Source organism: Cibotium barometz, chromosome 32 (genome assembly GCF_041138505.1).
Source record: "Cibotium barometz isolate CiBa-2024 chromosome 32, ASM4113850v1, whole genome shotgun sequence".
NCBI classification, from domain to species: domain Eukaryota; kingdom Viridiplantae; phylum Streptophyta; class Polypodiopsida; order Cyatheales; family Cibotiaceae; genus Cibotium; species Cibotium barometz.
In genome coordinates this window covers 49,151,452-49,175,912 of record NC_141077.1, presented here as the reverse complement: position 1 = coordinate 49,175,912, position 24,461 = coordinate 49,151,452, and the positions used below count along the sequence as shown (strand labels likewise).

General features: G+C 40.7%; 1 protein-coding gene across 1 annotated transcript in view; it reads left to right on the top strand.

Moving 5' to 3' along the window:
• Nucleotides 1-23,221, top strand: part of LOC147620296 (uncharacterized) — a 29,013-nt gene extending 5,792 nt beyond the window's left edge. The window contains exons 2-4 of the mRNA XM_086772615.1: nucleotides 22,544-22,637; nucleotides 22,900-23,068; nucleotides 23,165-23,221. Of these exons, the coding sequence (XP_086628741.1) occupies nucleotides 22,544-22,637; nucleotides 22,900-23,068; nucleotides 23,165-23,221 (320 nt within the window). The remainder of the gene's footprint in view (nucleotides 1-22,543; nucleotides 22,638-22,899; nucleotides 23,069-23,164) is intronic.
• The last annotated feature ends 1,240 nt before the right edge of the window (nucleotides 23,222-24,461 follow it).

Below are 24,461 nucleotides of genomic sequence, written 5' to 3'. Positions count from 1 at the left end.
TCTACTCCACCTAAGCCAAAATATATAGTGTCTTATGCTTTGTTACTCTACTCCACCTAAGCCAAAACATATAGTGTCTTATGCTTTGTTACTCTACTCCACCTAAGCCAAAATATATAGTGTCTTATGCTTTGTTACTCCACCTAAGCCAAGAACTGTGAATTCTTTAATAATTCACTAGTTTTTGATACTTCTCTCTTTCTTCAATCCCCATTGGTGACTCCATCAACATACTAAACCAACTGATTGGTTGGGGGCCTCTACCGTGAATAAAGAATCAAGCAAATCATAAGGTAAGTATATTGAATTTTGATCTTTTCTATAATTTCTCAATGATTCTCTCTTCTCAACCCCTCTCAAGCTTGAGAAGTTTAATTGGTATGGTTTTTTAAATGCTATTGAAGTTAATTGGTGAATAGTAGTGAAGAGTTACATAATTTAATAAATGCTATTGAAGTTAATTTCCATTTATGTTTAAATTCTAATGGTTTTTATGTAATTTCTCTCTCTCACTCAAGAAATGGTCATACTCATGACCCATTCTCAATCCAAATGAAGCTTTTCATAAAGCTTTTCCTTAATCCAAGATTAAGCTATGCTTGAGGCCAAATTAATGGCTTTTTGCTATGCTTTTAGTTTACGCACATTGATGATTCAATCCATTATGGATTGATGACCCAATTAGAGACCATTCTAATTATTTCCTTAATGATAAGCTTTATCCCTTAGAAAAAAATTGAGATTTATCAGTCATAGTAGCGGAGCTATGGCAAAATTTTTATAGAAATTACGCATAAAATAAATTCATTCAAAGCATAAAAAGAGGACTTCCTACCATATTCTAGGAACTATCATCCTAGATTAATTAAAAGAATTTTATTATGCATGGAGATGTGGATGTTTGCATGTAGATGTAGATGTATGGATGTGAGTGTGAATGTGGAGGTGGATGTATGCATGGAGATGTGGATGTATGCATGTAGAAGTAGATGTATAGATGAGGATGTAAATAGAGATGTGGATGGATGCATGTAGATGTAGATGTATAGATGTGGATGTGAATGGAGATGTAGATGTAGGCATGTAGATGTAGATGTATAGATGTGGATGTGGATGTATGCATGTAGATGTAGATGTATAGATATGGATGTGGATGTGGAGGTGGATGTATGCATGTAGATGTAGATGTGGATGTGGATGTGGAGATGGATGTATGCATGTAGATGTAGATGTATAGATGTGGATGTAAATGTGGAGGTGGATGTATGCATGTAGATGTAGATGTAGGAGGAGAATGTGAATGTGGATGTGGATGTGGATGTATGCATAGAGATGTGGATGTATGCATGTAGATAAGAATGTACGCATATAGATGTAGATGTATGGATGTGAATGTGCATGTAGATGTGGATGTATGGATGTGGATGCATGAATGTGCATGTAGATGTGGATGTGAAAATAGATGTATGGATGTAGATGTGGATGTGTGGATGTGGATGTGGAGATGTGAATATATGTATGAATGTGAATATACGATATGTGATGTGAAGGAATATGAAGTGTTGAGATGGAAAATGATGTGAGGGGATGAGTATACATATAAATGGAATATGGAATAAGTAATGTGGATTGATGAGGAATAATGTAGAAAAATGAAAGAAAAAATAGAAACTGTATTGTAAATTGTTTGTAAATGCTGTTTGTAAATGACTGTTTTATGTCAAGATTGCTGGGGGAGCATTGTGACTATCTTGTGATTAAGGTCATGAGACCTAACTGATAATGTTGCAACTGCTGACGGAGAGTCAATGAAGGACGTCTCGCGTAGCAAGGTCGGCCGAGGTCTTGACCAGCCTCGGTGCGATTAAAATGGTGAGCTTCCGGTACGGTGGATGAGGGGCCAAGGAAGCGGCCTATGAGTGAAGCGCTAGGTCACCTGCGAAGGATCCTAGAGGGTGCTGACCATACGGTGCTCGGGCTCTGGGTCGCCTAGGATACCCACGCGTGCGTCGAGGAAGATATTGGAACAGAGTTGGAGTTGTTTTCTGAAATCGAGCATGGATCTGGTTGATTGACCTTGCTGGTCTTCAATGGATGAGTCCATGGCTCCTTATATGGATCCGTTGGTTGATCTTGTTGATCTTCAACGAGAGTCCATCTTGATAAGTAATTATATTGCCGAGTATTAAGGGCTAGGAACTAAGAAACGGCCCCTGAGTGGACAGGTGGTGAGCGTCCTAGTTGCCAATGATGCCATAGATACTTTGATGAAGGAATGATGGAAAAATTAAGAATCAATTGGATAAATTGGAAGATGGTGATCAGTGATACCATGGTTTTATTAAAGGATTGTTTTAAACTGGTTGAATCTGTGAAAAGGCAATTTCATATTGGGTGTGTGAGTGATGTGACTAGTTTTATTTTGCATGAACATCCGGCTAGGGGGCCTTGGAACTCTTTTCCTTGGTACCCGGGACAAAACCTAACCAAATTCTTAATTGGATCCCATCACTACAGCGGTTGGGCGGTTGGCTAACCCATGGGACTGGATGGGGTTAGGCTGGACTGATGGATCCGTAAATCGAGACTCAAACTTTTGTTTTTACGATAGATAAAATAAATCCCGGACAGTAACTGTTCTATGGATAGGAATCAACGGCTGTGCCTCTTGAATGGGGAAAAAAGCGTTGATCCCAATGATCCAAGTGCAAGTTTCTTCCTTGATCTGACCAAGTATCTTATAGATGTAATTGGATCAACTCGATCAGAAATGATCTTGACTACGTTAGAGTAAAAAGTATCCTGGTGGAATCGCCCGTGCTTTCCGGTAAAGGAAGTTTTTTCGGGTTCGGTTTTGGAACAACCGACGGATTAGTCTCTTATCTGGATATCCGTGGGTGAGGCCCCGAATGTGGGACCCCTGGCCCGCGCGAGAAGTACTACTTCCGCTGCTAGTATCCCGAATCTGTTGCTCGGCGGGAGCAGGGATCTTACAGTTGGTATCAGAGCATTTGGTTAATAAACATCAACTGAGAAGACAAATATGTCAAAAATTTATCAAGAAACACAAAAAGGTTATAATTGTGTGATATAATTCATACAATTTGATATTCAAACTGAAATTCATAATTTGGTAATCGGTTCTTCAGATGGAAGTACCGCAATTATATAGAATCCCTGACTTGCTTGAGGCCTAGACATGATAGTATTTACCTTATAATTCCAAGGGCCGTGACTACGCGTATATACCGAGAGTATACTGCAGCTCTTTACTGACAGTATATACGAGTAAATCTAAGACTTGAAATTATAAGCGTTAATGCTATCCAGATGATGATTTCGAATGTGATTGATATGATTTTTAATTCTGTCTGAGAATTGATGAATTGATTTGGATTCTAATTGAAAATGCTGATTGAAAAAAAAATGTTGATTTTTAAAAATTAGTTGAAATATAATGAAACCACAATGAGGGGGAATGGGACGAGTCCCTGTGATGATATTCATAACTAGAATGATGATAACGAATTCAGCAAATCACTATGAGATTAGTGGATTGTGCTGTCAGATTGCTACTGTTAATACTTGATCGGTAGATCAAGTTAAGGGATGTCAAATTGAGAACTTGCTTGACTAAAACTTCCGTGGGGAGGAATGTTCCGAAGGAAACTATTCGGTCTAATGGACCTTTATCATGTTAAAGATATGAATGATGATCTGAATGAATTGTTATTTAATGATGAGTTCTATATAAGGGATATTTATCCCAGTGTTCTGTTGGGTTGACCAGAATATAAGGAACCCAGAATAAAATTGGATCTTAAGAAAAAGAGCTGTCCTCTACCTTGCGAGATGAGGACATCTCGCACTTTTTAAGTGGGGTAGAATGTAAGATTCCTCCCCAACCTTCGAGGTATACTGGAGTAAGAATCTTCCTTTCTGATCTTATAATTATTCCCTCTCTAAAATAAAATAAAATTTTTGTTTAAAAAAGGAAGACCCTTTTCCTAGAATACTTCTCAGGAGTCACGCCTGTTTTAAGGATTTAGAACAATGAGTTTAGAAGTGAGAATCGGTGTTTTGGATACCAAGGTTTTGGTTTTCATTCGAGTACGGCCCAAAAGAAGTTCTTTATCTCTTGGGGAGTATAAGAAGTTATCCCCCAGATATTGTGATCCTTATATCTGAATTCAATGAAAGTAGGTGACTTAGCCTACAATTTCTTTTATCTCCTCATCTCAAAATTCTTAATGCCTTCTATAGAAAAATGTGTCAAACACAAATCATGGAAAGACGGTAAAACTTCAGTGGCAAGTTACCGTTGGCTTCTAGGTTACGCTAGCTCCTTCCTTTATATAAGTCGTAACTTTTACTTGTCGCTCACAGTAATCTTACTCCCATCAATCTCCTTTCTTTCTTAATCTCCTTCATGGCTTGGCAACAGGAATTAGTTTTATCCCTTTATATAAGTCGTAACTTTTACTTGTCGCTCACAGTAATCTTACTCCCATCAATCTCCTTTCTTTCTTATCACCTTCAAGACGCAAGAGAGTCTGTGAAGAAAGACTTTATAGAACAGTATGAGCGCTCACTTTTTCCTCACCTAGGAACTTCTGTAGCGCAGACCAAATGGCGGACCTATCAAAACATAACTAGGGTAACACCCTGGGGTCAGCAACACTTTCGTAACAATGTCCGCTTGGCCATGGTTATTGAAGCTTTGGGTTTGGGTTCCCGATACTACTGTGTCATGAGATCAAGGCATTTTGGGTTTTCTGAGCGGGTCTTCTTACTGGCATGTTTTCTTCCTCATGACTCAGATATGCCTTTACCCCGTTTTTGGCTTACCTCTCAGAGGTCCTTTTGTTAGATCACCTCATACCACTGAGATAGGTGCGGCAATAACCAGCAGAATCATTCCCATAGATGAGTTACCCTATACTTGTGCAGCTTGTGAGGACTGCTTTTGTGACCATATGATGGACGGGCTTATGGAAGTGTAAAGAGTTCTTCTATCTTTACTGTATAAGTTTCGAGAATTAATAAAGTTTAAATCTTGTTCTTATCTTGCCCTCTTTAAGACTTTTCTTGGTGGTTAATCTTGATTAAAATTTTTCTCTAAGTCTCATATTCGTGCATCTTGCGAAATTATCCCAAGTTGCGAGATGAGGACATCTCGCGTTTTTTAAGTGGGGTAGAATGTAAGATTCCTCCCCCAATCCCTTTTTGATGTCTAGTATATTCCCCTGTAATCAATTCGTTTTCTAAAATATAAGAGATCTTGTTTGTGACTGTTTTAACCTAGAGAGAGAAAATATTCTAGAGAGAGAATATTCAGATTTTGAATATTTTTGGATAGAAAAATATCTCTTATAATTCAGATGAGTTCCCCTGAAACAGAAATTTAAAAAGAATTTTCCAATGTGCAATTGGAATTAATTGGAAATAGGTATAAAGAACCTTAGCCTAAGGGTCTAGATTTTCATAAATCTTTAGACTATGGTCCAATTAAGGTTCCTATGGGCCAATAGCATCAATCCATGTGTAGGGAGGAGATAAATCCAAATTGTAAAAAGAAAATACCCAAAAATGAGTAAATGCTCACATGAGGTGAAGAGTTGAAAATGTACAAGGTTTATTAATAAAAAACTATATTAAAAATATGAGATTTTGGGAATAATGATTTTATTATGACACATATGTAAGGAAGGGGAGTCCCTTAAATGCTCACATAAGATGAAGAGTTGAAAATGTACAAGGTTTATTAGTAAAAAAACTATGAGCAATATTAAAATGATTCCATTATGACACATATGTAAGGAAGGAGAGTTCTTTAAAGGAGGTGCATATTTCACATAAGATGAAGAGTTGAAAATGTACAAGGTTTATTAATAAAAAACTATGAGCAATATTAAAAATATGAGATATTTTGGGAATAATGATTTTATTATGACACATATGTAAGGAAGGGGAGTCCCTTAAATGCTCACATAAGATGAAGAGTTGAAAATGTACAAGGCTTATTAGTAAAAAACTATGAGCAATATTAAAATGATTCCATTATGACACATATGTAAGGAAGGGGAATTCTTTAAAGGAGGTGCATATTTCACATGCTTGAATAAATTTTAAACTCATAAAAAATTGAGATATTTCATCTCTCCTCTCTCCTCATTCAAGTCTAGTTCCAAAAAGTTAGCTTAACTGACCTAAAAATGGTCAAAAAGTGACCAAACTGACTTGGAAAATTCTAGAATCAGTTTGTTTGGTTAGGAGCTCAAATTTTCCTATAAATAGAAGCCTTCCCTTGTTGAAAAAGATATAGAGTCTTATGCCTTGTTACTCTACTCCACCTAAGCCAAAACATATAGTGTCTTATGCTTTGTTACTCTACTCCACCTAAGCCAAAACATATAGAGTCTTATGCCTTGTTACTCTACTCCACCTAAGCCAAAATATATAGTGTCTTATGCTTTGTTACTCTACTCCACCTAAGCCAAAACATATAGTGTCTTATGCTTTGTTACTCTACTCCACCTAAGCCAAAATATATAGTGTCTTATGCTTTGTTACTCCACCTAAGCCAAGAACTGTGAATTCTTTAATAATTCACTAGTTTTTGATACTTCTCTCTTTCTTCAATCCCCATTGGTGACTCCATCAACATACTAAACCAACTGATTGGTTGGGGGCCTCTACCGTGAATAAAGAATCAAGCAAATCATAAGGTAAGTATATTGAATTTTGATCTTTTCTATAATTTCTCAATGATTCTCTCTTCTCAACCCCTCTCAAGCTTGAGAAGTTTAATTGGTATGGTTTTTTAAATGCTATTGAAGTTAATTGGTGAATAGTAGTGAAGAGTTACATAATTTAATAAATGCTATTGAAGTTAATTTCCATTTATGTTTAAATTCTAATGGTTTTTATGTAATTTCTCTCTCTCACTCAAGAAATGGTCATACTCATGACCCATTCTCAATCCAAATGAAGCTTTTCATAAAGCTTTTCCTTAATCCAAGATTAAGCTATGCTTGAGGCCAAATTAATGGCTTTTTGCTATGCTTTTAGTTTACGCACATTGATGATTCAATCCATTATGGATTGATGACCCAATTAGAGACCATTCTAATTATTTCCTTAATGATAAGCTTTATCCCTTAGAAAAAAATTGAGATTTATCAGTCATAGTAGCGGAGCTATGGCAAAATTTTTATAGAAATTACGCATAAAATAAATTCATTCAAAGCATAAAAAGAGGACTTCCTACCATATTCTAGGAACTATCATCCTAGATTAATTAAAAGAATTTTATTATGCATGGAGATGTGGATGTTTGCATGTAGATGTAGATGTATGGATGTGAGTGTGAATGTGGAGGTGGATGTATGCATGGAGATGTGGATGTATGCATGTAGAAGTAGATGTATAGATGAGGATGTAAATAGAGATGTGGATGGATGCATGTAGATGTAGATGTATAGATGTGGATGTGAATGGAGATGTAGATGTAGGCATGTAGATGTAGATGTATAGATGTGGATGTGGATGTATGCATGTAGATGTAGATGTATAGATATGGATGTGGATGTGGAGGTGGATGTATGCATGTAGATGTAGATGTGGATGTGGATGTGGAGATGGATGTATGCATGTAGATGTAGATGTATAGATGTGGATGTAAATGTGGAGGTGGATGTATGCATGTAGATGTAGATGTAGGAGGAGAATGTGAATGTGGATGTGGATGTGGATGTATGCATAGAGATGTGGATGTATGCATGTAGATGAGAATGTACGCATATAGATGTAGATGTATGGATGTGAATGTGCATGTAGATGTGGATGTATGGATGTGGATGCATGAATGTGCATGTAGATGTGGATGTGAAAATAGATGTATGGATGTAGATGTGGATGTGTGGATGTGAATGTGGATGTGGATGTGGAGATGTGAATATATGTATGAATGTGAATATACGATATGTGATGTGAAGGAATATGAAGTGTTGAGATGGAAAATGATGTGAGGGGATGAGTATACATATAAATGGAATATGGAATAAGTAATGTGGATTGATGAGGAATAATGTAGAAAAATGAAAGAAAAAATAGAAACTGTATTGTAAATTGTTTGTAAATGCTGTTTGTAAATGACTGTTTTATGTCAAGATTGCTGGGGGAGCATTGTGACTATCTTGTGATTAAGGTCGTGAGACCTAACTGATAATGTTGCAACTGCTGACGGAGAGTCAATGAAGGACGTCTCGCGTAGCAAGGTCGGCCGAGGTCTTGACCAGCCTCGGTGCGATTAAAATGGTGAGCTTCCGGTACGGTGGATGAGGGGCCAAGGAAGCGGCCTATGAGTGAAGCGCTAGGTCACCTGCGAAGGATCCTAGAGGGTGCTGACCATACGGTGCTCGGGCTCTGGGTCGCCTAGGATACCCACGCGTGCGTCGAGGAAGATATTGGAACAGAGTTGGAGTTGTTTTCTGAAATCGAGCATGGATCTGGTTGATTGACCTTGCTGGTCTTTAATGGATGAGTTCATGGCTCCTTATATGGATCCGTTGGTTGATCTTGCTGATCTTCAACGAGAGTCCATCTTGATAAGTAATTATATTGCCGAGTATTAAGGGCTAGGAACTAAGAAACGGCCCCTGAGTGGACAGGTGGTGAGCGTCCTAGTTGCCAATGATGCCATAGATACTCTGATGAAGGAATGATGGAAAAATTAAGAATCAACTGGATAAATTGGAAGATGGTGATTAGTGATACCATGGTTTTATTAAAGGATTGTTTTAAACTGGTTGAATCTGTGAAAAGGCAATTTCATATTGGGTGTGTGAGTGGTGTGACTAGTTTTATTTTGCATGAACATCCGGCTAGGGGGCCTTGGAACTCTTTTCCTTGGTACCCGGGACAAAACCTAACCAAATTCTTAATTGGATCCCATCACTACAGCGGTTGGGCGGTTGGCTAACCCATGGGACTGGATGGGGTTAGGCTGGACTGATGGATCCGTAAATCGAGACTCAAACTTTTGTTTTTACGATAGATAAAATAAATCCCGGACAGTAACTGTTCTATGGATAGGAATCAACGGCTGTGCCTCTTGAATGGGGAAAAAAGCGTTGATCCCAATGATCCAAGTGCAAGTTTCTTCCTTGATCTGACCAAGTATCTTATAGATGTAATTGGATCAACTCGATCAGAAATGATCTTGACTACGTTAGAGTAAAAAGTATCCTGGTGGAATCGCCCGTGCTTTCCGGTAAAGGAAGTTTTTCCGGGTTCGGTTTTGGAACAACCGACGGATTAGCCTCTTATCCGGATATCCGTGGGTGAGGCCCCGAATGTGGGACCCCTGGCCCGCGCGAGAAGTACTACTTCCGCTGCTAGTATCCCGAATCTGTTGCTCGGCGGGAACAGGGATCTTACATGCTTGCTTCAAACCATATAAAGCTTTCTTCAATCTGCATACATGAGTGGGATACTTTGGGTGTACATAACCTTCTTGCTGTGCCATATACACTTCTTCTTGTAGATCACCATTTAGAAATGTATTTTTAACATCCATTTGATGCATTTCCCAAACATTTGCTGCAACCATAGCAATGACTGCTCTCACTGTTCCCATCTTTGCCACTGGACTAAATGTTTCATCATAGTCCAAGCCTTGGGTTTGTGCATAACCCTTAGCTACCAATCTATACATGAGTGGGATACTTTGGGTGTACATAACCTTCTGGCTATGCCATATACACTTCTTCTTGTAGATCACCATTTAGAAATGTATTTTTAACATCCGTTTGATGCATTTCCCAAACATTTGGTGCAACCATAGTAATGACTGCTCTCGCTGTTCCCATCTTTGCCACTGGACTAAATGTTTCATCATAGTCCAAGCCTTGGGTTTGTGCATAACCCTTAGCTACCAATCTTGCTTTATGTCGTTCAATGGAACCATCTGACTTGCATTTCACTTTGTAAACCCATTTTCAACCAATAACATTTTTGTCTTGTGGTAATGCAACCAAATCCCATGTTTCATTATGAACCAATGGGTCCATCTCAACATCCATTGCCTTTTCCCATACATGCTTTCCAATAGCTTCTGTATAGCATGTATGTTCCACATGCTTCACCAAAGAGGTCATATATGCATAATGCATAGCAAAATCACGATATGTCAACCTCTCAACTGGATATCTGACCCTTTGGGATCTTCGCAATGCATGCGGGTCACTCTGAACACCTATCACTCTAGCATGTGGTGGCACATATCTATCCTGCCTTGCACCAGGTGTGCGTAAAATTGGTATACCAAGTTCCTCATCTAAACTCTTTGAACTTGACAACTCATAACCTGTAATTCGAATTCCTTCGACTTTCTTTTTCCCTTTATCCACAGCACTACTCCCAGTGCTCACACTATCATGCCTCAAGCGTCCTGACCATGGATGTACAGTGCTACTCTTTGACTCTGCTGGCCCAGACATAGAAGTAGAACTAGAACTTGCTTGTGGCAAGTTCACATGCACATCAGCTTCAAGAGAATCAATGACACCCTTATCCTTTGCTTTATACCAACTACCAAGTTCATCAAACACCACATCTCATGAGATAACCACTTACCTAGTTTGTGGATTGTAACATTTGTATGCCTTACGATCCTGTGCATATCCAACAAACACACACTTTTCTGAAAAGATGCAGGGGGGAAGAGAGCTTGAGCTCTTGCAAGCTCACACACACACTCACAAAACCCTAATAGAGAACACACAAGGTGAGAGGCTGAAAATCTTCTTCTTCTCTACTCAACACTCAACACTCAACACACCATATACAAGAATAAGAGTACACACAATATGAAAGGTACTCAACCAAATACATACACGGGTTCTCTATAGTGTGAACCCGACTAAATGAGCTGGCGCTATAACTATGCCAGTCTCTAGAATGGCTGTCACACAGCCTGTCATCCCACTGGCCGCATATCACCCAAGATCTCACCAACCATGCCAGTGGTGTAAGTGTGGGGCCTATCCCCCAGGCGGGTCATCAGTGGCGACTGCCTCACTAGACGAGCTCGATATCTCAACACTCCCCCTCGAGCTCAACTCCATCTCATGTACACCAAGCGAAGCTCTGAATCTGCGGAGCTTCTCTGTACCCAATGCTTTGGTGAAGATGTTAGCTACCTGATCCTTTGTGCTGACATAAACAAGGTCAAGGTCTCCTGCTAAGACCTTCTCTCTGACGAAGTGGTAGTGAACCTCTATGTGCTTCGTACGAGCATGAAAGAATGGGTTCCTGGCCAACTGTATACTGCTAATGTTGTCACAGAAAATGACAACTTGTCTATTCACTGATAGACCCAAATCTACAAGTAGCTTTCTCAACCAAGCTACCTCACATGCTGCCATAGCAGCTCCTCTATACTCAGCCTCTGTACTGGATATAGAGCAACCGTAGGCTGCTTCTTGCTGCTCCAAGTCACAGCAGCACTCCCCAAAGAAAACATGAATCCATTGGTAGATCTTCTATCTGAGATACTACCAGCCCAATCAGCATCTGTGTACCCATGTACACATATCTCTGTCCCAGTCTCATAGAATAGTCTACAATGCAAAGTAGACTTCACATACCTCAGTATGCATCTCACTGCATCCAAATGCAGTTTCCGTGGAACCTGCATAAACTGCCTCACCAACCCAACAGCATAGCTCAAATCTAGTTTGGTGATCATCATATAGATCAAGCTTCCTACTATGCGCCTATACATAGTAGGATCCTCCAAGATCTCTCCTGAATCTGCACTCAACTTGCCATTCTGATCCAATGGCACAGAAATAGGCTTACAGCCTATCATACCATACTTAGACAACATGTCCAAGCCATACTGTCTCTGCAGTAATCCAATACCATGTGGTGACCTAATCACCTCAATGCCCAAGAAATATCTGAGCTCCCCCAGATCCTTCATTTCGAACTTCTATCTAAGAAAGATCTTTACATCAAAGATCTCTGCATCATGGTCCCCCGTAATGATCAAGTCATCTACATAGATGACAACAAGCACAACTCCTCTATCACCATGTCTCACATACAGCGAGAAATCTGCATTAGCTACATGAAAGCCAATAGTGACAAGATATTCAAAAATCTTGTCAGACCATGCTCTTGGTGCTTGCTTTAAGCCATACAAGGCTTTCTTTAACCTGTAAACATGCTCGGGGTGACCCACATCCTCATAACCAGGTGGCTGCAGCATATACACCTCTTCTTGCAAATCCCCATGCAAGAATGCATTCTTTACATCCATCTAATGTAAAGACCATTGCTTTGACGCAGCCACTGTTATCACAACTCTCACCGTTGCCATCTTGGCAACTGGGCTGAAAGTTTCCTCATAATCAATCCCATATATCTGCGCATATCCTTTGGCTACCAATCTAGCCTTGTACCTGTTTATGCTTCCATCACTGTTATGTTTAACTTTGTACACCCACTTGCATCCAATGGCTTTCTTGCCTTCAGGCAATTGCACTAAATCCCAAGTTTAATTTCCATATAGTGCATCCATCTCCTCATCCATAGCTTTCTCCCAACACACATTTCCAACAGCCTCATGCATGTGGGCTCTACAACCTGCACAACCTTTGCCATATATGCATAGTGATGTGCCACATAACCATCATATGTAAATCTCTGCACAGGGTTCTTCACTCTCCCTGATCTTCGCAGCTTTTCATTCATGGCCTCCATAGCCTTCTTTACACCAGGTGTTCTCATAGCTGGGATCCCAAGCTCCTCATCAAGGCTCATATCTGAGCCACTAGACTCTCCATCAACATGAGAATGCCCTGCAGAAATGTTAGGCATACCAAGGGGCTCAACCACTTTCTCTTTTCCTTTACGTGATGTACTAATCACATTTGCAGGACTGGTGTTATGACGCAGCCTGCCACTCCATGGTCTATCAACAGACCCACTAGATGAGGACTCTCCTGGTCCACTCAAAGACTGTGATTGCTGACCTGCATTCTGTGCAACCACACTTCCACTCACATCAGCCCCAACAGCTTCTTTTTCAGCAGCATACCAGCTGCTCATCTCATCAAAGACAACATCCCTGCTTACTCTCAACTCACGTGTAGTAGGGTTATAACACCTGTATCCCTTTTGCTCAAGGGAATATCCAATAAACACACATTTTTCAGCTTTCGGATCCAGCTTAGTTCTCAGCTCATCTGGCACATGCACATATGCAATGCATCCAAAGACTTTCAGATGAGACAAATCTGGTTTTCTGCCAGTAAACCTCTCCTCTGGAGTTACATCATGTATGGCTGCAGTTGAAGTCCTGTTCATGATGTATATTGCTGTAGAAACAACCTCAGCCCAATAGCAATGCGGCATATTCTTCTCTTCCATCAATGCTCGTGCAATCTCAGTAATGTGCCTGTTTTTTCGCTCAGCAACTCCATTTTGCTGCGGAGTGTATCTGCATGTAAACTGTCTCCGAATACCATTCTTCTTCAAAAATTTAGAGAACTCATTGGAGAAGTACTCTCCCCCTCCATTTGACCTTAGGCACTTTACATATTTCCCTGTTTGCTTTTCAACCAAAACTCTGAAATTCTGAAAGTGAGTGAACACCTCACTCTTCTCCTTCATGAAATATACCCACACTGTCCTTGTGTGGTCATCAATGAAAGTCACATAGTACCTGCAGCCTCCCATAGATATGGTCTTCGTAGGACCCCATACATCTGAATGCACAACATCTAGTGCATTTCTGCTCACATATCTGTTACGTGGAAACACATGCTTTGTTTGCTTCCCAAATTGGCATGCTTCACATATTTTCTGCATACCTTCCACTTTAAATTTTGGCAGCCCTGTCACAATTCCTTTTGTCTGCATAGACTTCAATCTCTGCACATTTACATGTCCAATTCTTTTATGCCATATGTTTGTGTTTGCAACAACTCCTGAACCATTTGCAAACATCGCAGCACTCATCTCAGGCATGTCTACATCCAACGTAAACATTCTACCCACTCTGTTGCCTTTTGCAACCAACCTGCACTTGTCTTTAAAGTCTTCAACATAACACCCATCAGGGTTAAACCGAACCTGCAAACCTTGCTCAATCATCTGGCCAACTGAAACCAGATTCTTTGTTATGTTCGGTACATGAAGTACATCTGCTGCAAGGTACTTCACTTTGCCATCCTGCATAGACAATGTCACATCTCCAATGTGGACAATTGGATGAGCAGTGTCATCCCCTGTTTCCACAAAACCAAGTCTTTCTGGGTTTTTCATCTCCTTGAACCACTCCCCATGACTCGTCATGTGGTTCGAAGCGCCTGAATCCACATACCATACATTATCTTTTTGTGCTGCATCAACATTTTCAGACATGGCATTCACAACATGCTGCATAACAAACAACCTTTCATTATCCTCATTATTTCTGCTTGAGGATGCATAGTTATTTTGCTGCACTTTCCCATTTTGCATGTCAGCCTGCTTCTTATAACATTCTGACTGCACATGTCCAGGCTTACCACAATAATAGCATGCATGTGCATCATTATATTGCCTTTGCCAATTTCCACGGCCTCTTTGACTCCCCCTGCCTCTGAATTTGCCTCTTCCACCTGCATGTTGTTGTTGTTGTTGTTGATTCTGGGACTGTTGTTGCTACTGCTCTGCTGGCCATAATTCTGATTACCTGTTCGGCCACCTCCTTGACCGCGTCCACGGCCTCCTCTACCTCGTCCTCTTCCTGAACTCGTGTAGAAGGCCTGTTGCTTTGTGAAGACTGTTGGTCTTCACCCAAGTTCTTCTCTTCAATAATCAGCATAGACACCAAATCTGTAAAGTTAGGAATGTTTTCTTGAGTCTGAATGAACGTCTTGAACGCCTTGTATTGTGGGCCGAGACCACGTAGACAGACTTCCACCTTGTCATCATCATCTACTGACACACCAATAGATGCAAGGGATTCCACAATACCCTTTATCTTCAATGCATAGTCATTCACAGACATGCTCTTTTTCTCCACAGTATGTTCATTCTTCAACTGTATCTTACGTGCCTTGGTATTTGTTTCATAAAGCTTTACCAAGGTGTCCCACGCCTCCTTGGGGGACTTGGCATCCTGAATGTGCCCAATCATGGTGTCCTGTATACTAATGGAGAGCCAATACATAACCTTCCTGGCTCTTTGGTTCCAGTCTTTAAACTCTTTCACATCTGCAGCAGTTGGATTTATATCCGGTATCTCTGGTGCCTCTTCATGCTCACCTTCTATGTAGTCCCAATAGCCTTTTCCCATCAGGAAATTCGTCAACCTGAACCTCCAAGCATGGAAGTTATTCTTGTCAAGCTTCTCAGCCACAATATGAGTTATCCCATCATTTGACATCTTGCCAAACACACAATTTTACCAGAAACTGCACTCTAGTTTTTCTGCACAAACTGCTGTATTTTTTGCACAGCGATACTGTAGTACTCTCAAATGTCACAACCAGTGACTTCAATGTGCATACATACACCCAATGGCAACTGTAGACCTTTTTGCAGCACCCATAGTGTTTGCACAATCAATCTGTCTTCCTGCAGTTCTTAAAACAGAGTTCTGCAGAGAATCGATGACTTACCCGCAGTGCTCGAAATCGCCTGTTTTTTGAAAAACGGAGGTCCAGACGCGCCCGAAACGCGTTTTTGGCCCAAAAAATATAGTCCGATAGGATAGTATAGTTGCCCAATAGCTTTACTCCCGCGAAGAAAGCTTCTCAATCAGAGATCGTTGCCGGTGCCTCCCGTAGAGCTCCCGACAAGGGTGTAGTCACCAACACAAATGGGGAAGAGTAGTTGCAGCTCTTACCCTCGTACCGCTTCCTGTGGTTCTCTTGCTTGCAGCTCAGCCCCCTTAGCACGAACCAGGCTTTGATACCATGAAAAGATGCAGGGGGGAAGAGAGCTTGAGCTCTTGCAAGCTCACACACACACACACAAAACCCTAATAGAGAACACACAAGGTGAGAGGCTGAAAATCTTCTTCTTCTCTACTCAACACTCAACACTCAACACACCATATACAAGAATAAGAGTAAACACAATATGAAAGGTACTCAACCAAATACATACACGGGTTCTCTATAGTGTGAACCCGACTAAATAAGCTGGCGCTATAACTATGCCAGTCTCTAGAATGGCTGTCACACAGCCTGTCATCCCACTGGCCGCATATCACCCAAGATCTCACCAACCATGCCAGTGGTGTAAGTGTGGGGCCTATCCCCCAGGCGGGTCATCAGTGGTGGCGACCGCCTCACTAGACGAGCTCGATATCTCAACATTTTCTGCCTTAGGATCCAACTTCCTCCTTCTCTCGTCAGGCACATGTACATAAGCTATGCAACCATACTTTGAGGTGTCCAATGTCTAGCCTAAAACCTATAAGCCGCATCTCTGGCATACTTCCATGTATGGCTACTGTAGGTGTCTTATTCAGTATATACACTGCAGTGGCACATGCTTCTGCCCAATAATAATCTGGCATGCTCTTTTCATTGAGCATCGCCCTGGCCACTTCACAAATGACTCTATTCTTTCTCTCAGCAACACCATTTTGCTGAGGTGTATACCTGCAAGTTAATTGCCTTCTTATGCCATGCTTTCTCAAGAAATGCTCAAAAACATGTGAGGTGTATTCACCACCTCCATCTGTCCTCAAACACTTTATCCAAGAACCATATTGCTTCTCTGCAACAAAAGCTTTGAAATCCATAAACTTTCCCAACACTTCACTTTTCTCTCTGAGAAAGTAAATCCATGTCATTCTGCTCAAATCATCAATGAATGTCACATAATATAAACTGCCTTTAATGGATGGGTTTTGTGTAGGACCCCATCCATCACTATGTACTATCTCAAGTGGCTTGCTACTCATGTTGCCTTCTCTAGGAAACCGCAACCTTGCCTGCTTTCCAAACTGACAGGCTTCACAAACATGCATATTCCCATCATACTTGAATCTAGGCAGCCCACTAACAATGCCTCTTGCCTGCATGTTCTTTAACCTTTGTATATTCACATGTCCAATTCTCTTATGCCACATATCAATGTCCTGTACCACATTTCGGCTTTTAGAGAACATGGCTGATTTCAACTCAGGAATCCCAACATCTAGCTTAAACAACCTGCCTTCTTTCTTGCCTTTGGCACAATGACTCTACATCCATTTTTGAACTCCTCAACAAAGCAACCATGCTCGTTGAAATGAACCTGTAATCCCTGTTCCACCATTTGACCAACTGAGGCCAAAACTTTTTGTGATAGAAGGCACACACAATACATTCGACATACTACGGGACCATACACCTCATCGTCAGCCACTGGCGAGGACTCAAGCCGGCCTGTCACCCTCTCAGGCTCCATCGCTCGATCCTCCTGCCCCTTAGAGGGATGTCTGCGCACTAGGGTGGGCTAATTCACCGCACTAGCCTGGGCCCTCAGAACTAGGCAGCATCACAATCACTCGCCTCAATCAGCAAACCTCATTCTCCCAATGGTATGAGGGATACCATGGGCCAACTCCGGGCCTTACTAACGTCTCCGCCGTCCGGCTATATAAGCACAAGAACGTGGCAGCGTCAAGGCAGGGAGAGTTGTACCTGTATCTTAATTTAACCAAGATAGCAATCCATTTACTCACTAAGCCATAGGACTATTCTTAAGAAAACAATCCTTTTCACAAAGATTTTAGCATTTCAACTTGAGATTGCAATAAGACATTCTTTATTAAGGCATATGCTGTTGTTTAAAAGAATACAAACTTTAAATGGTAAATCAATCAAATAGATCACTATAACAATCAATAGAGAAGCCGGGGCCATACCTCAACCCCTAAGAATGATATATAATTGAAAAACAAAATATGTATATACCTTATAGAAATTTGTTGTTTATCGTTGCCTTTGCTCGTTAACAAGAGCTTTAGAACTTGATATATGAGAATAGAGTCTTCTAATACCTCTTCTTACGATTGAAATCATCCAATCATCTACAAGCTTTATCTCCTCTTACTCGTAGTGTGACTCTTCTCTCTTTCTAAGGTCTATGGCTAAATAGCCTCCTCTTAGAGGACTATAGCATACTATTCTTTCTCTAAAATAAAAGCTATGGAGTTTTGGTCTCTTCCTCCAAAAAGATCATAGCAATCTAAGCTTCTTTTCTAAGATAATAGATAAGAACGAAGGGATATATACATCTTAAGCTCTAGGATTACCTTGAGACTACTTGCTACCTTCTCAGAGTTTTCTCTATGTAGAGACCCTGACAGAAACAGCAAATTGTTTTGGCCATAACTCTCTGATAAAAACTCAGAATATGGTCATATAACCAGTCAAAAGAATTGGAAGGCATCTTGTCTACAAGCCAGCGTGGGCAGAACAGGCAAAAACGTCTGTATATAGCCACAAACACGCCATCTTTAGAAACGCGTTGTTTTTCCATATTTTTAGTATGCATGGACTCTAAATGTATAAAAGTACTCAAATATGACCTCTTATCACCTAAATTTGAAATTCTATTTTTGGGGATACTTATCTCTTAATAGAACTATTCTTATGTTCTTATTTCTTTTAGGATTTTTGGAGCTAATATTTTTATTCTAACACTTTCCTAATATTTCTAGCCTTATTATCTCACTTTTCTCTAAGTTCACTCTCTTTTCTTCTTGAAATCTATATTAAAAGAGACACATACATACGTGACTTGGGAGGGACCTTACAATCTTCCCCACTTAAAAGATTCGAGATGTCCTCATCTCGTGAGCTGGGGTAGTCTCTAAGTAAATCCTCCTATCTCTTTCAAAGTGGTGTCTCCATCTTCTTTTATCTAAATATTATTCTTAAAGAGTCATTTATTTTATGTGCTTGGCTCATTTTGTTGTGCCTCTAAAAGGTCTATTATTTTAAAGTTAATTGGCCTTATTATCCTAAGTTCATGCATCCATATATCTCTCAAATTCTATGAACCTTCGAATTCCTTACTCTGTACCCCCATGTAATATGGTACTTAACAAATTATCATGGAAAAACATAAAGGAATCAATCCTTTACGCAATCTAACCTATGATAGCAATTTCATAATCTTAGTATCGTCTTGTAGAATACCTCTATTCATCATGCACATTACTTCACATAAATCTTGCACCAATCCTCTTCTATTTACTCATAGAAATACTTGTTGAATTTGATTATCTTTAACCCTGCTATCTCTATTTCTTGACCTAATTTTTGCTCTAGCTTATGATTCCTTGTAGCCAGGGGCGGGCTTGACATTCCTCTTGAATTAGGAGACCTCTTCTTAATTAACCTTCTCGACACTTTCTATATATATATATATAAAACTTTATCATAGTCTCTGGTTATAATTATAGCTTCTGAAATAGAGGATGTTTTTACATTCTTGATGAGGTTATTCAAAGGTAGATTAAGCTTCCAAATGAATATGGAGAAGAGTTACCTCATCCATCTCTGGAGTAGATCGGAGAAGTTTAACAAAAGTTTGGTGGTATTCTTTTAGGGTCTTTCCTTCTTGGATTAGCTCCAAAAATTCGTTCATTTTACTCTCTCAAAATCCTAGAGGACAAAACCTTTCACGAAGGTGTACTTTCATGGCATCTCATAAACTGATTCTAGCTCCAGTGGTTAGATTGACAACAATGCTTCTAACTTTCTAGCTCCAATGGTTAGATTGACAACAATGCTTCCAACTAATTTGGCATTTCTTACGATTTTTAGATGCGAGCAAGGGTGAGCTTGCTTCTTTCATTGTATCCATTAAAAGTTCAAAACTATCAATTTAATACTTATCATAGCACCACATTTGAAGGCAGTGAGGATTAATACATCTGAGATCTTCATTGTATCCATTAAAAGTTCAAAACTATCAATTTAATACTTATCATAGCACCACATTTGAAGGCACTCAGGATTAATACATCTAAGATCTTCATTTTTTTGAGAATTACACATCTGGTGCCTTGGGATTGACACATCCAAAGATTATCAGGATTGACACATCTGAGATTATTAGTTTTGTGAAAATTACACATCTAGTATCTTGGGATTAACACATCTAAGAGCATGATCCTCTAGGATTTACACATCTGAGACCCATGTTTGTCTGAGATGGGTTCAAGATCTTGGATGATTGTCCTAGTGTAAAGCATCCAATGGATGGCATTCACACATCAACTATTCAAATCTTAATGGAGTATGATCTTAATAATTTATAATATACAAGTTAATGAGATATATCCTAAAAATTTCTCTAAACAAGTTTCCGTCTATCTTTCTAGTCATTCAGTCTCTCACTAGTTTCTTAATTTGATCACCCTATGTTTTCCTCACAAAAGGTTTCCTCCCTAATCTTATTTCTCAAATTTACTGTACAAATATCTTGTGTGTGCACCCCCAAGATATAAGCACAATTTCATAGGATGATTGTCTCAACATGTGAGGATATCCAAATCACTTCTATGGCCAGTAGAGATGATTGATTCGTCCTCATATGATAAAAAATCACTTGTTTTAATCCCTTGATAGTTAACCTTTGAAAAACAAATCCTAGGAACTAAGATCGGCTCTGATACCACTTGTAAGGTTCCTCCCTTCTAAAATGGGGGAAACACTTAACATAGTCCACTAAGTCTTAACTTGGAGAAAATTTTCTACTCATCGACACCTTGACCATACAGAGATTCAAGGATATGATTCATAGGTAAGACCTAATTCTATCCCGTAGGGGGAATGTGGTCTTCAAAAAAATCAAATCACCCATAAGGTAATTGATCATAAATTGGGCAACTACCAGTCTTCATTCCTAGAGACAACGCTTTCTTCCTCATCCATGCAAGGCACAGCCACCGCTGGCCTAGTCTTCTAGAATATAATTTTTCGAGAACCTATTTATCTAACGTAGGGCTTTCACTTAATATGTTGGAAAGCTACCCGACTAATCGGGTCCACCTATCCGTAGGATGGTGCCATCGGGGCATTCCATCCTCCCACTTTCCACCCTACTCACGCTTCAATTTGTTTTCTAATTAATCCTACCACACTGTTTGACATAAGTAAACATGTTCCTTAATTACGGCCCTTTTCACAAGGTTTGTTAAAACAGCCTTTTTCCACAATACAATAATGCCAAGACAAGATTTAAAAGAACAGTTTATACATGAATCAATTTTATCCAAGCCAACCGGCTCTTATTCTTTTCCTTTATACCGCCGATGATCTAGAATTCGGCCTTCCAGCCTCTACATGCTGGGCAAAACCCTATGGGACCATACACCTCATCGTCGACCGCTGGCGAGGACTCAAGCCGGCCTGTCGCCCTCTCAGGCTCCATCGCTCGATCCTCCCATCCCTCAGAGGGATGTCTGCGCACTAGGGTGGGCTAATTCACCGCACTAGCCTGGGCCCTCAGAACTAGGCAGCATCACAATCACTCGCCTCAATCGGCAAACCTCATTCTCCCAATGGTATGAGGGATACCATGGGCCAACTCCGGGCCTTACTAACGTCTCCGCCGTCCAGCTATACAAGCACAAGAACGTGGTAGCGTTAAGGCAGGGAGAGTTGTACCTGTACCTTAATTTAACCAAGATAGCAATCCATTTACTCACTAAGACATAGGACTATTCTTAAGAAAACAATCCTTTTCACATAGATTTTAGCATTTCAACTTGAGATTGCAATAAGACATTCTTTATTAAGGCATATGCTGTTGTTTAAAAGAATACAAACTTTAAATGGTAAATCAATCAAATAGATCACTGTAACAATCAATAGAGAAGCCGAGGCCATACCTCAACCCCTAAGAATGATATATAATTGAAAAACAAAATATGTATATACCTTATAGAAATTTGTCGTTTATCGTTGCCTTTGCTAGTTAACAAGAGCTTTAGAACTTGATATATGAGAATAGAGTCTTCTAATACCTTTTCTTACGATTGAAATCATCCAATCATCTCCAAGCTTTATCTCCTCTTACTCGTAGTGTGACTCTTCTCTCTTTCTAAGGTCTATGGCTAAATAGTCTCCTCTTACAGGACTACAGCATACTATTCTTTCTCTAAAATAAAAGCTATGGAGTTTTGGTCTCTTTCTCCAAAAAGATCATAGCAATCTAAGCTTCTTTTCTAAGATAATAGATAAGAATGAAGGGATATATACATCTCAAGCTCTAGGATTACCTTGAGACTACTTGCTACCTTCTCAGAGTTTTCTCTATGTAGAGACCCTGACAAAAACAGCAAATTGTTTTGGCCATAACTTTCTGATAAAAACTCAGAATATGGTCATTTAACCAGTCAAAAGAATGGGAAGGCATCTCGTCTACAAGCCAGCGTGGGTGTCAGGCTAAAATCTGAGTGGTCTTTTTGCTCGTGTATATACGGTGTGCATGGCAGTTGTGAAGGATTTGCATTGAAATGCGTCTTCAGGTGTTCAGGGTGAACAGTTGGGTGTTGAGCTTGTTGCCGGCTTGTCTGGTGAGAGGTCAGACGGAGGTGATATCAGCCGCTTGGTCGTCATGAAGTGTGTGCGCGTCCAAAGGATGCATGGGCACTAGCCGGTTTGTGTTGAAGGTATGGCATGATGGGCAAATAAATATGAAGGGGCCGATGTTGCCTTGAGAGAGAGAGGTGTGTGGAGATTGTGATGGGGCCAAGGCCATGGGCATATGAGTGTGAAAAGGTGAGGGTGGCCATCTTAGGTGAAATAAAATATATATAATAATTAATGGCCAAAAAAGCAAAGTTGGCGTGGAGCGCTGAAGCGCTGCCAACGTATACTCTAGAAGCAGCCGTGGAGGCGCGAAGGCGAGCTGGCGAGAGAAAAAGAGAAGTGGCCGCGTTGTTTTGAATGGGGGGCTTCTGGGGGTCGCTTTGCTGGAGGGGCTCAGAGGCGCAGCTCTGCAAGCCAAGCCAAGGGAAGAAGTGGAGCGCAGCAGTGTTGGCCGTCGTCTGGTGAGCTGCAGCAGAGGTAGTATGGGAGTCTCCCCGTGTGCGGGTGAGTATGAAATGCTGTGAGGTTGGTGGTGGGCTGGCGTGGTTGGAACGCAGCCGTATGAAGAGGAACTAGCAAAGAAAGCAAAGCTGGTTGACAGCGCAGAGAGCTGAAAGCTTGTGGGCCGCCTTGCAGAGGCGTGGTTGATATAGGAAGAAGAGAAGTGTGAAAAGCAGCGAGGACTGGTAGAGAGGGCGCAGCCGTGTGAAGAGGTGTTGTTGTTTGAGCTGCTGGTGTTCGAAGGCAGAGGCTGGTGGGGCGCTGCCTGTGGGAAAGAAGTGGGTGCTGGCATCAAAGGGAGCTGCTAGCTAGGACAAGGGGAGCAGATAAGCTGCAGGAGACAAGGTGGCTGGTGTGGGCCGCCTAGAAGACAGGACAGAGGACAGAGTGGGTGCCGAGTGAAGAAGAGGTAGAGACGGGTGTTGCTGCTTGGTGGTGGGCCGGTAGCAAGGCGGATAAGCTGCCTGGGTTTGTTGCAAGCTGACAGAGGATCAGCACAGAGATTGAGAGAGAGATGATGGTGTAGCTGCTGCTGACGACACATGCAGAAGTGATGGGCTGCAGAGGACTCGAGGGTTAGCTGGTGTGGGCGCCTTCTGGAGCGAGAGTGGCCGGGTTCATTCTGGTGTGGTTGGTACAGCAGGCAGACGAGTGGTTATGTGGTGATCAGGGATGTGGTGTATCCTCGGCTGACAGGCCTGAGTGTTTTGTTTGTGAGTTGTGTGAGTAAGGCTTCTGTGTCGGGAGAAGCTTGTATGAAATGTTTTGATCTGGGAATATAAAGCTGGGTGTTTACTTTGGTTTATGGTGCCCCTGTTTATGCTGTCTGTCTGGCGTGGGTTGGGTGGTGAATGTTGAGAGAGTGTTCCAGCCGGTGGCTGGTGGTGCCCCCGTTCGTGTGTGTATTCCAAGTTTGCGAGGTGGAAGGGCTATAGAGGCAGGCTTTTCTTTCTTTTTTTCACCTCACAGTGGGCAAAATAGGTAAGAACGTCTGTATATAGCCACAAATGCATCATCTTTAGAAACGCGTTGTTTTTCCATATTTTTAGTATGCATGGACTCTAAATGTATAAAAGTACTCTAAATATAACCTCTTATCACCTAAATTTGAAATTCTATTTTTGGGGATACTTATCTCTTAATAGAACTATTCTTATGTTCTTATTTCTTTTCGGATTTTTGGAGCTAATATTTTTATTCTAACACTTTCCTAATATTTCTAGCCTTATTGTCTCACTCTTCTCTAAGTGCACTCTCTTTTCTTCTTGAAATCTATATTAAAAGAGACACATACATACGTGGCTTGGGAGGGACCTTACACCCTTTTACTCAAGGGAGTATCCAATAAACACA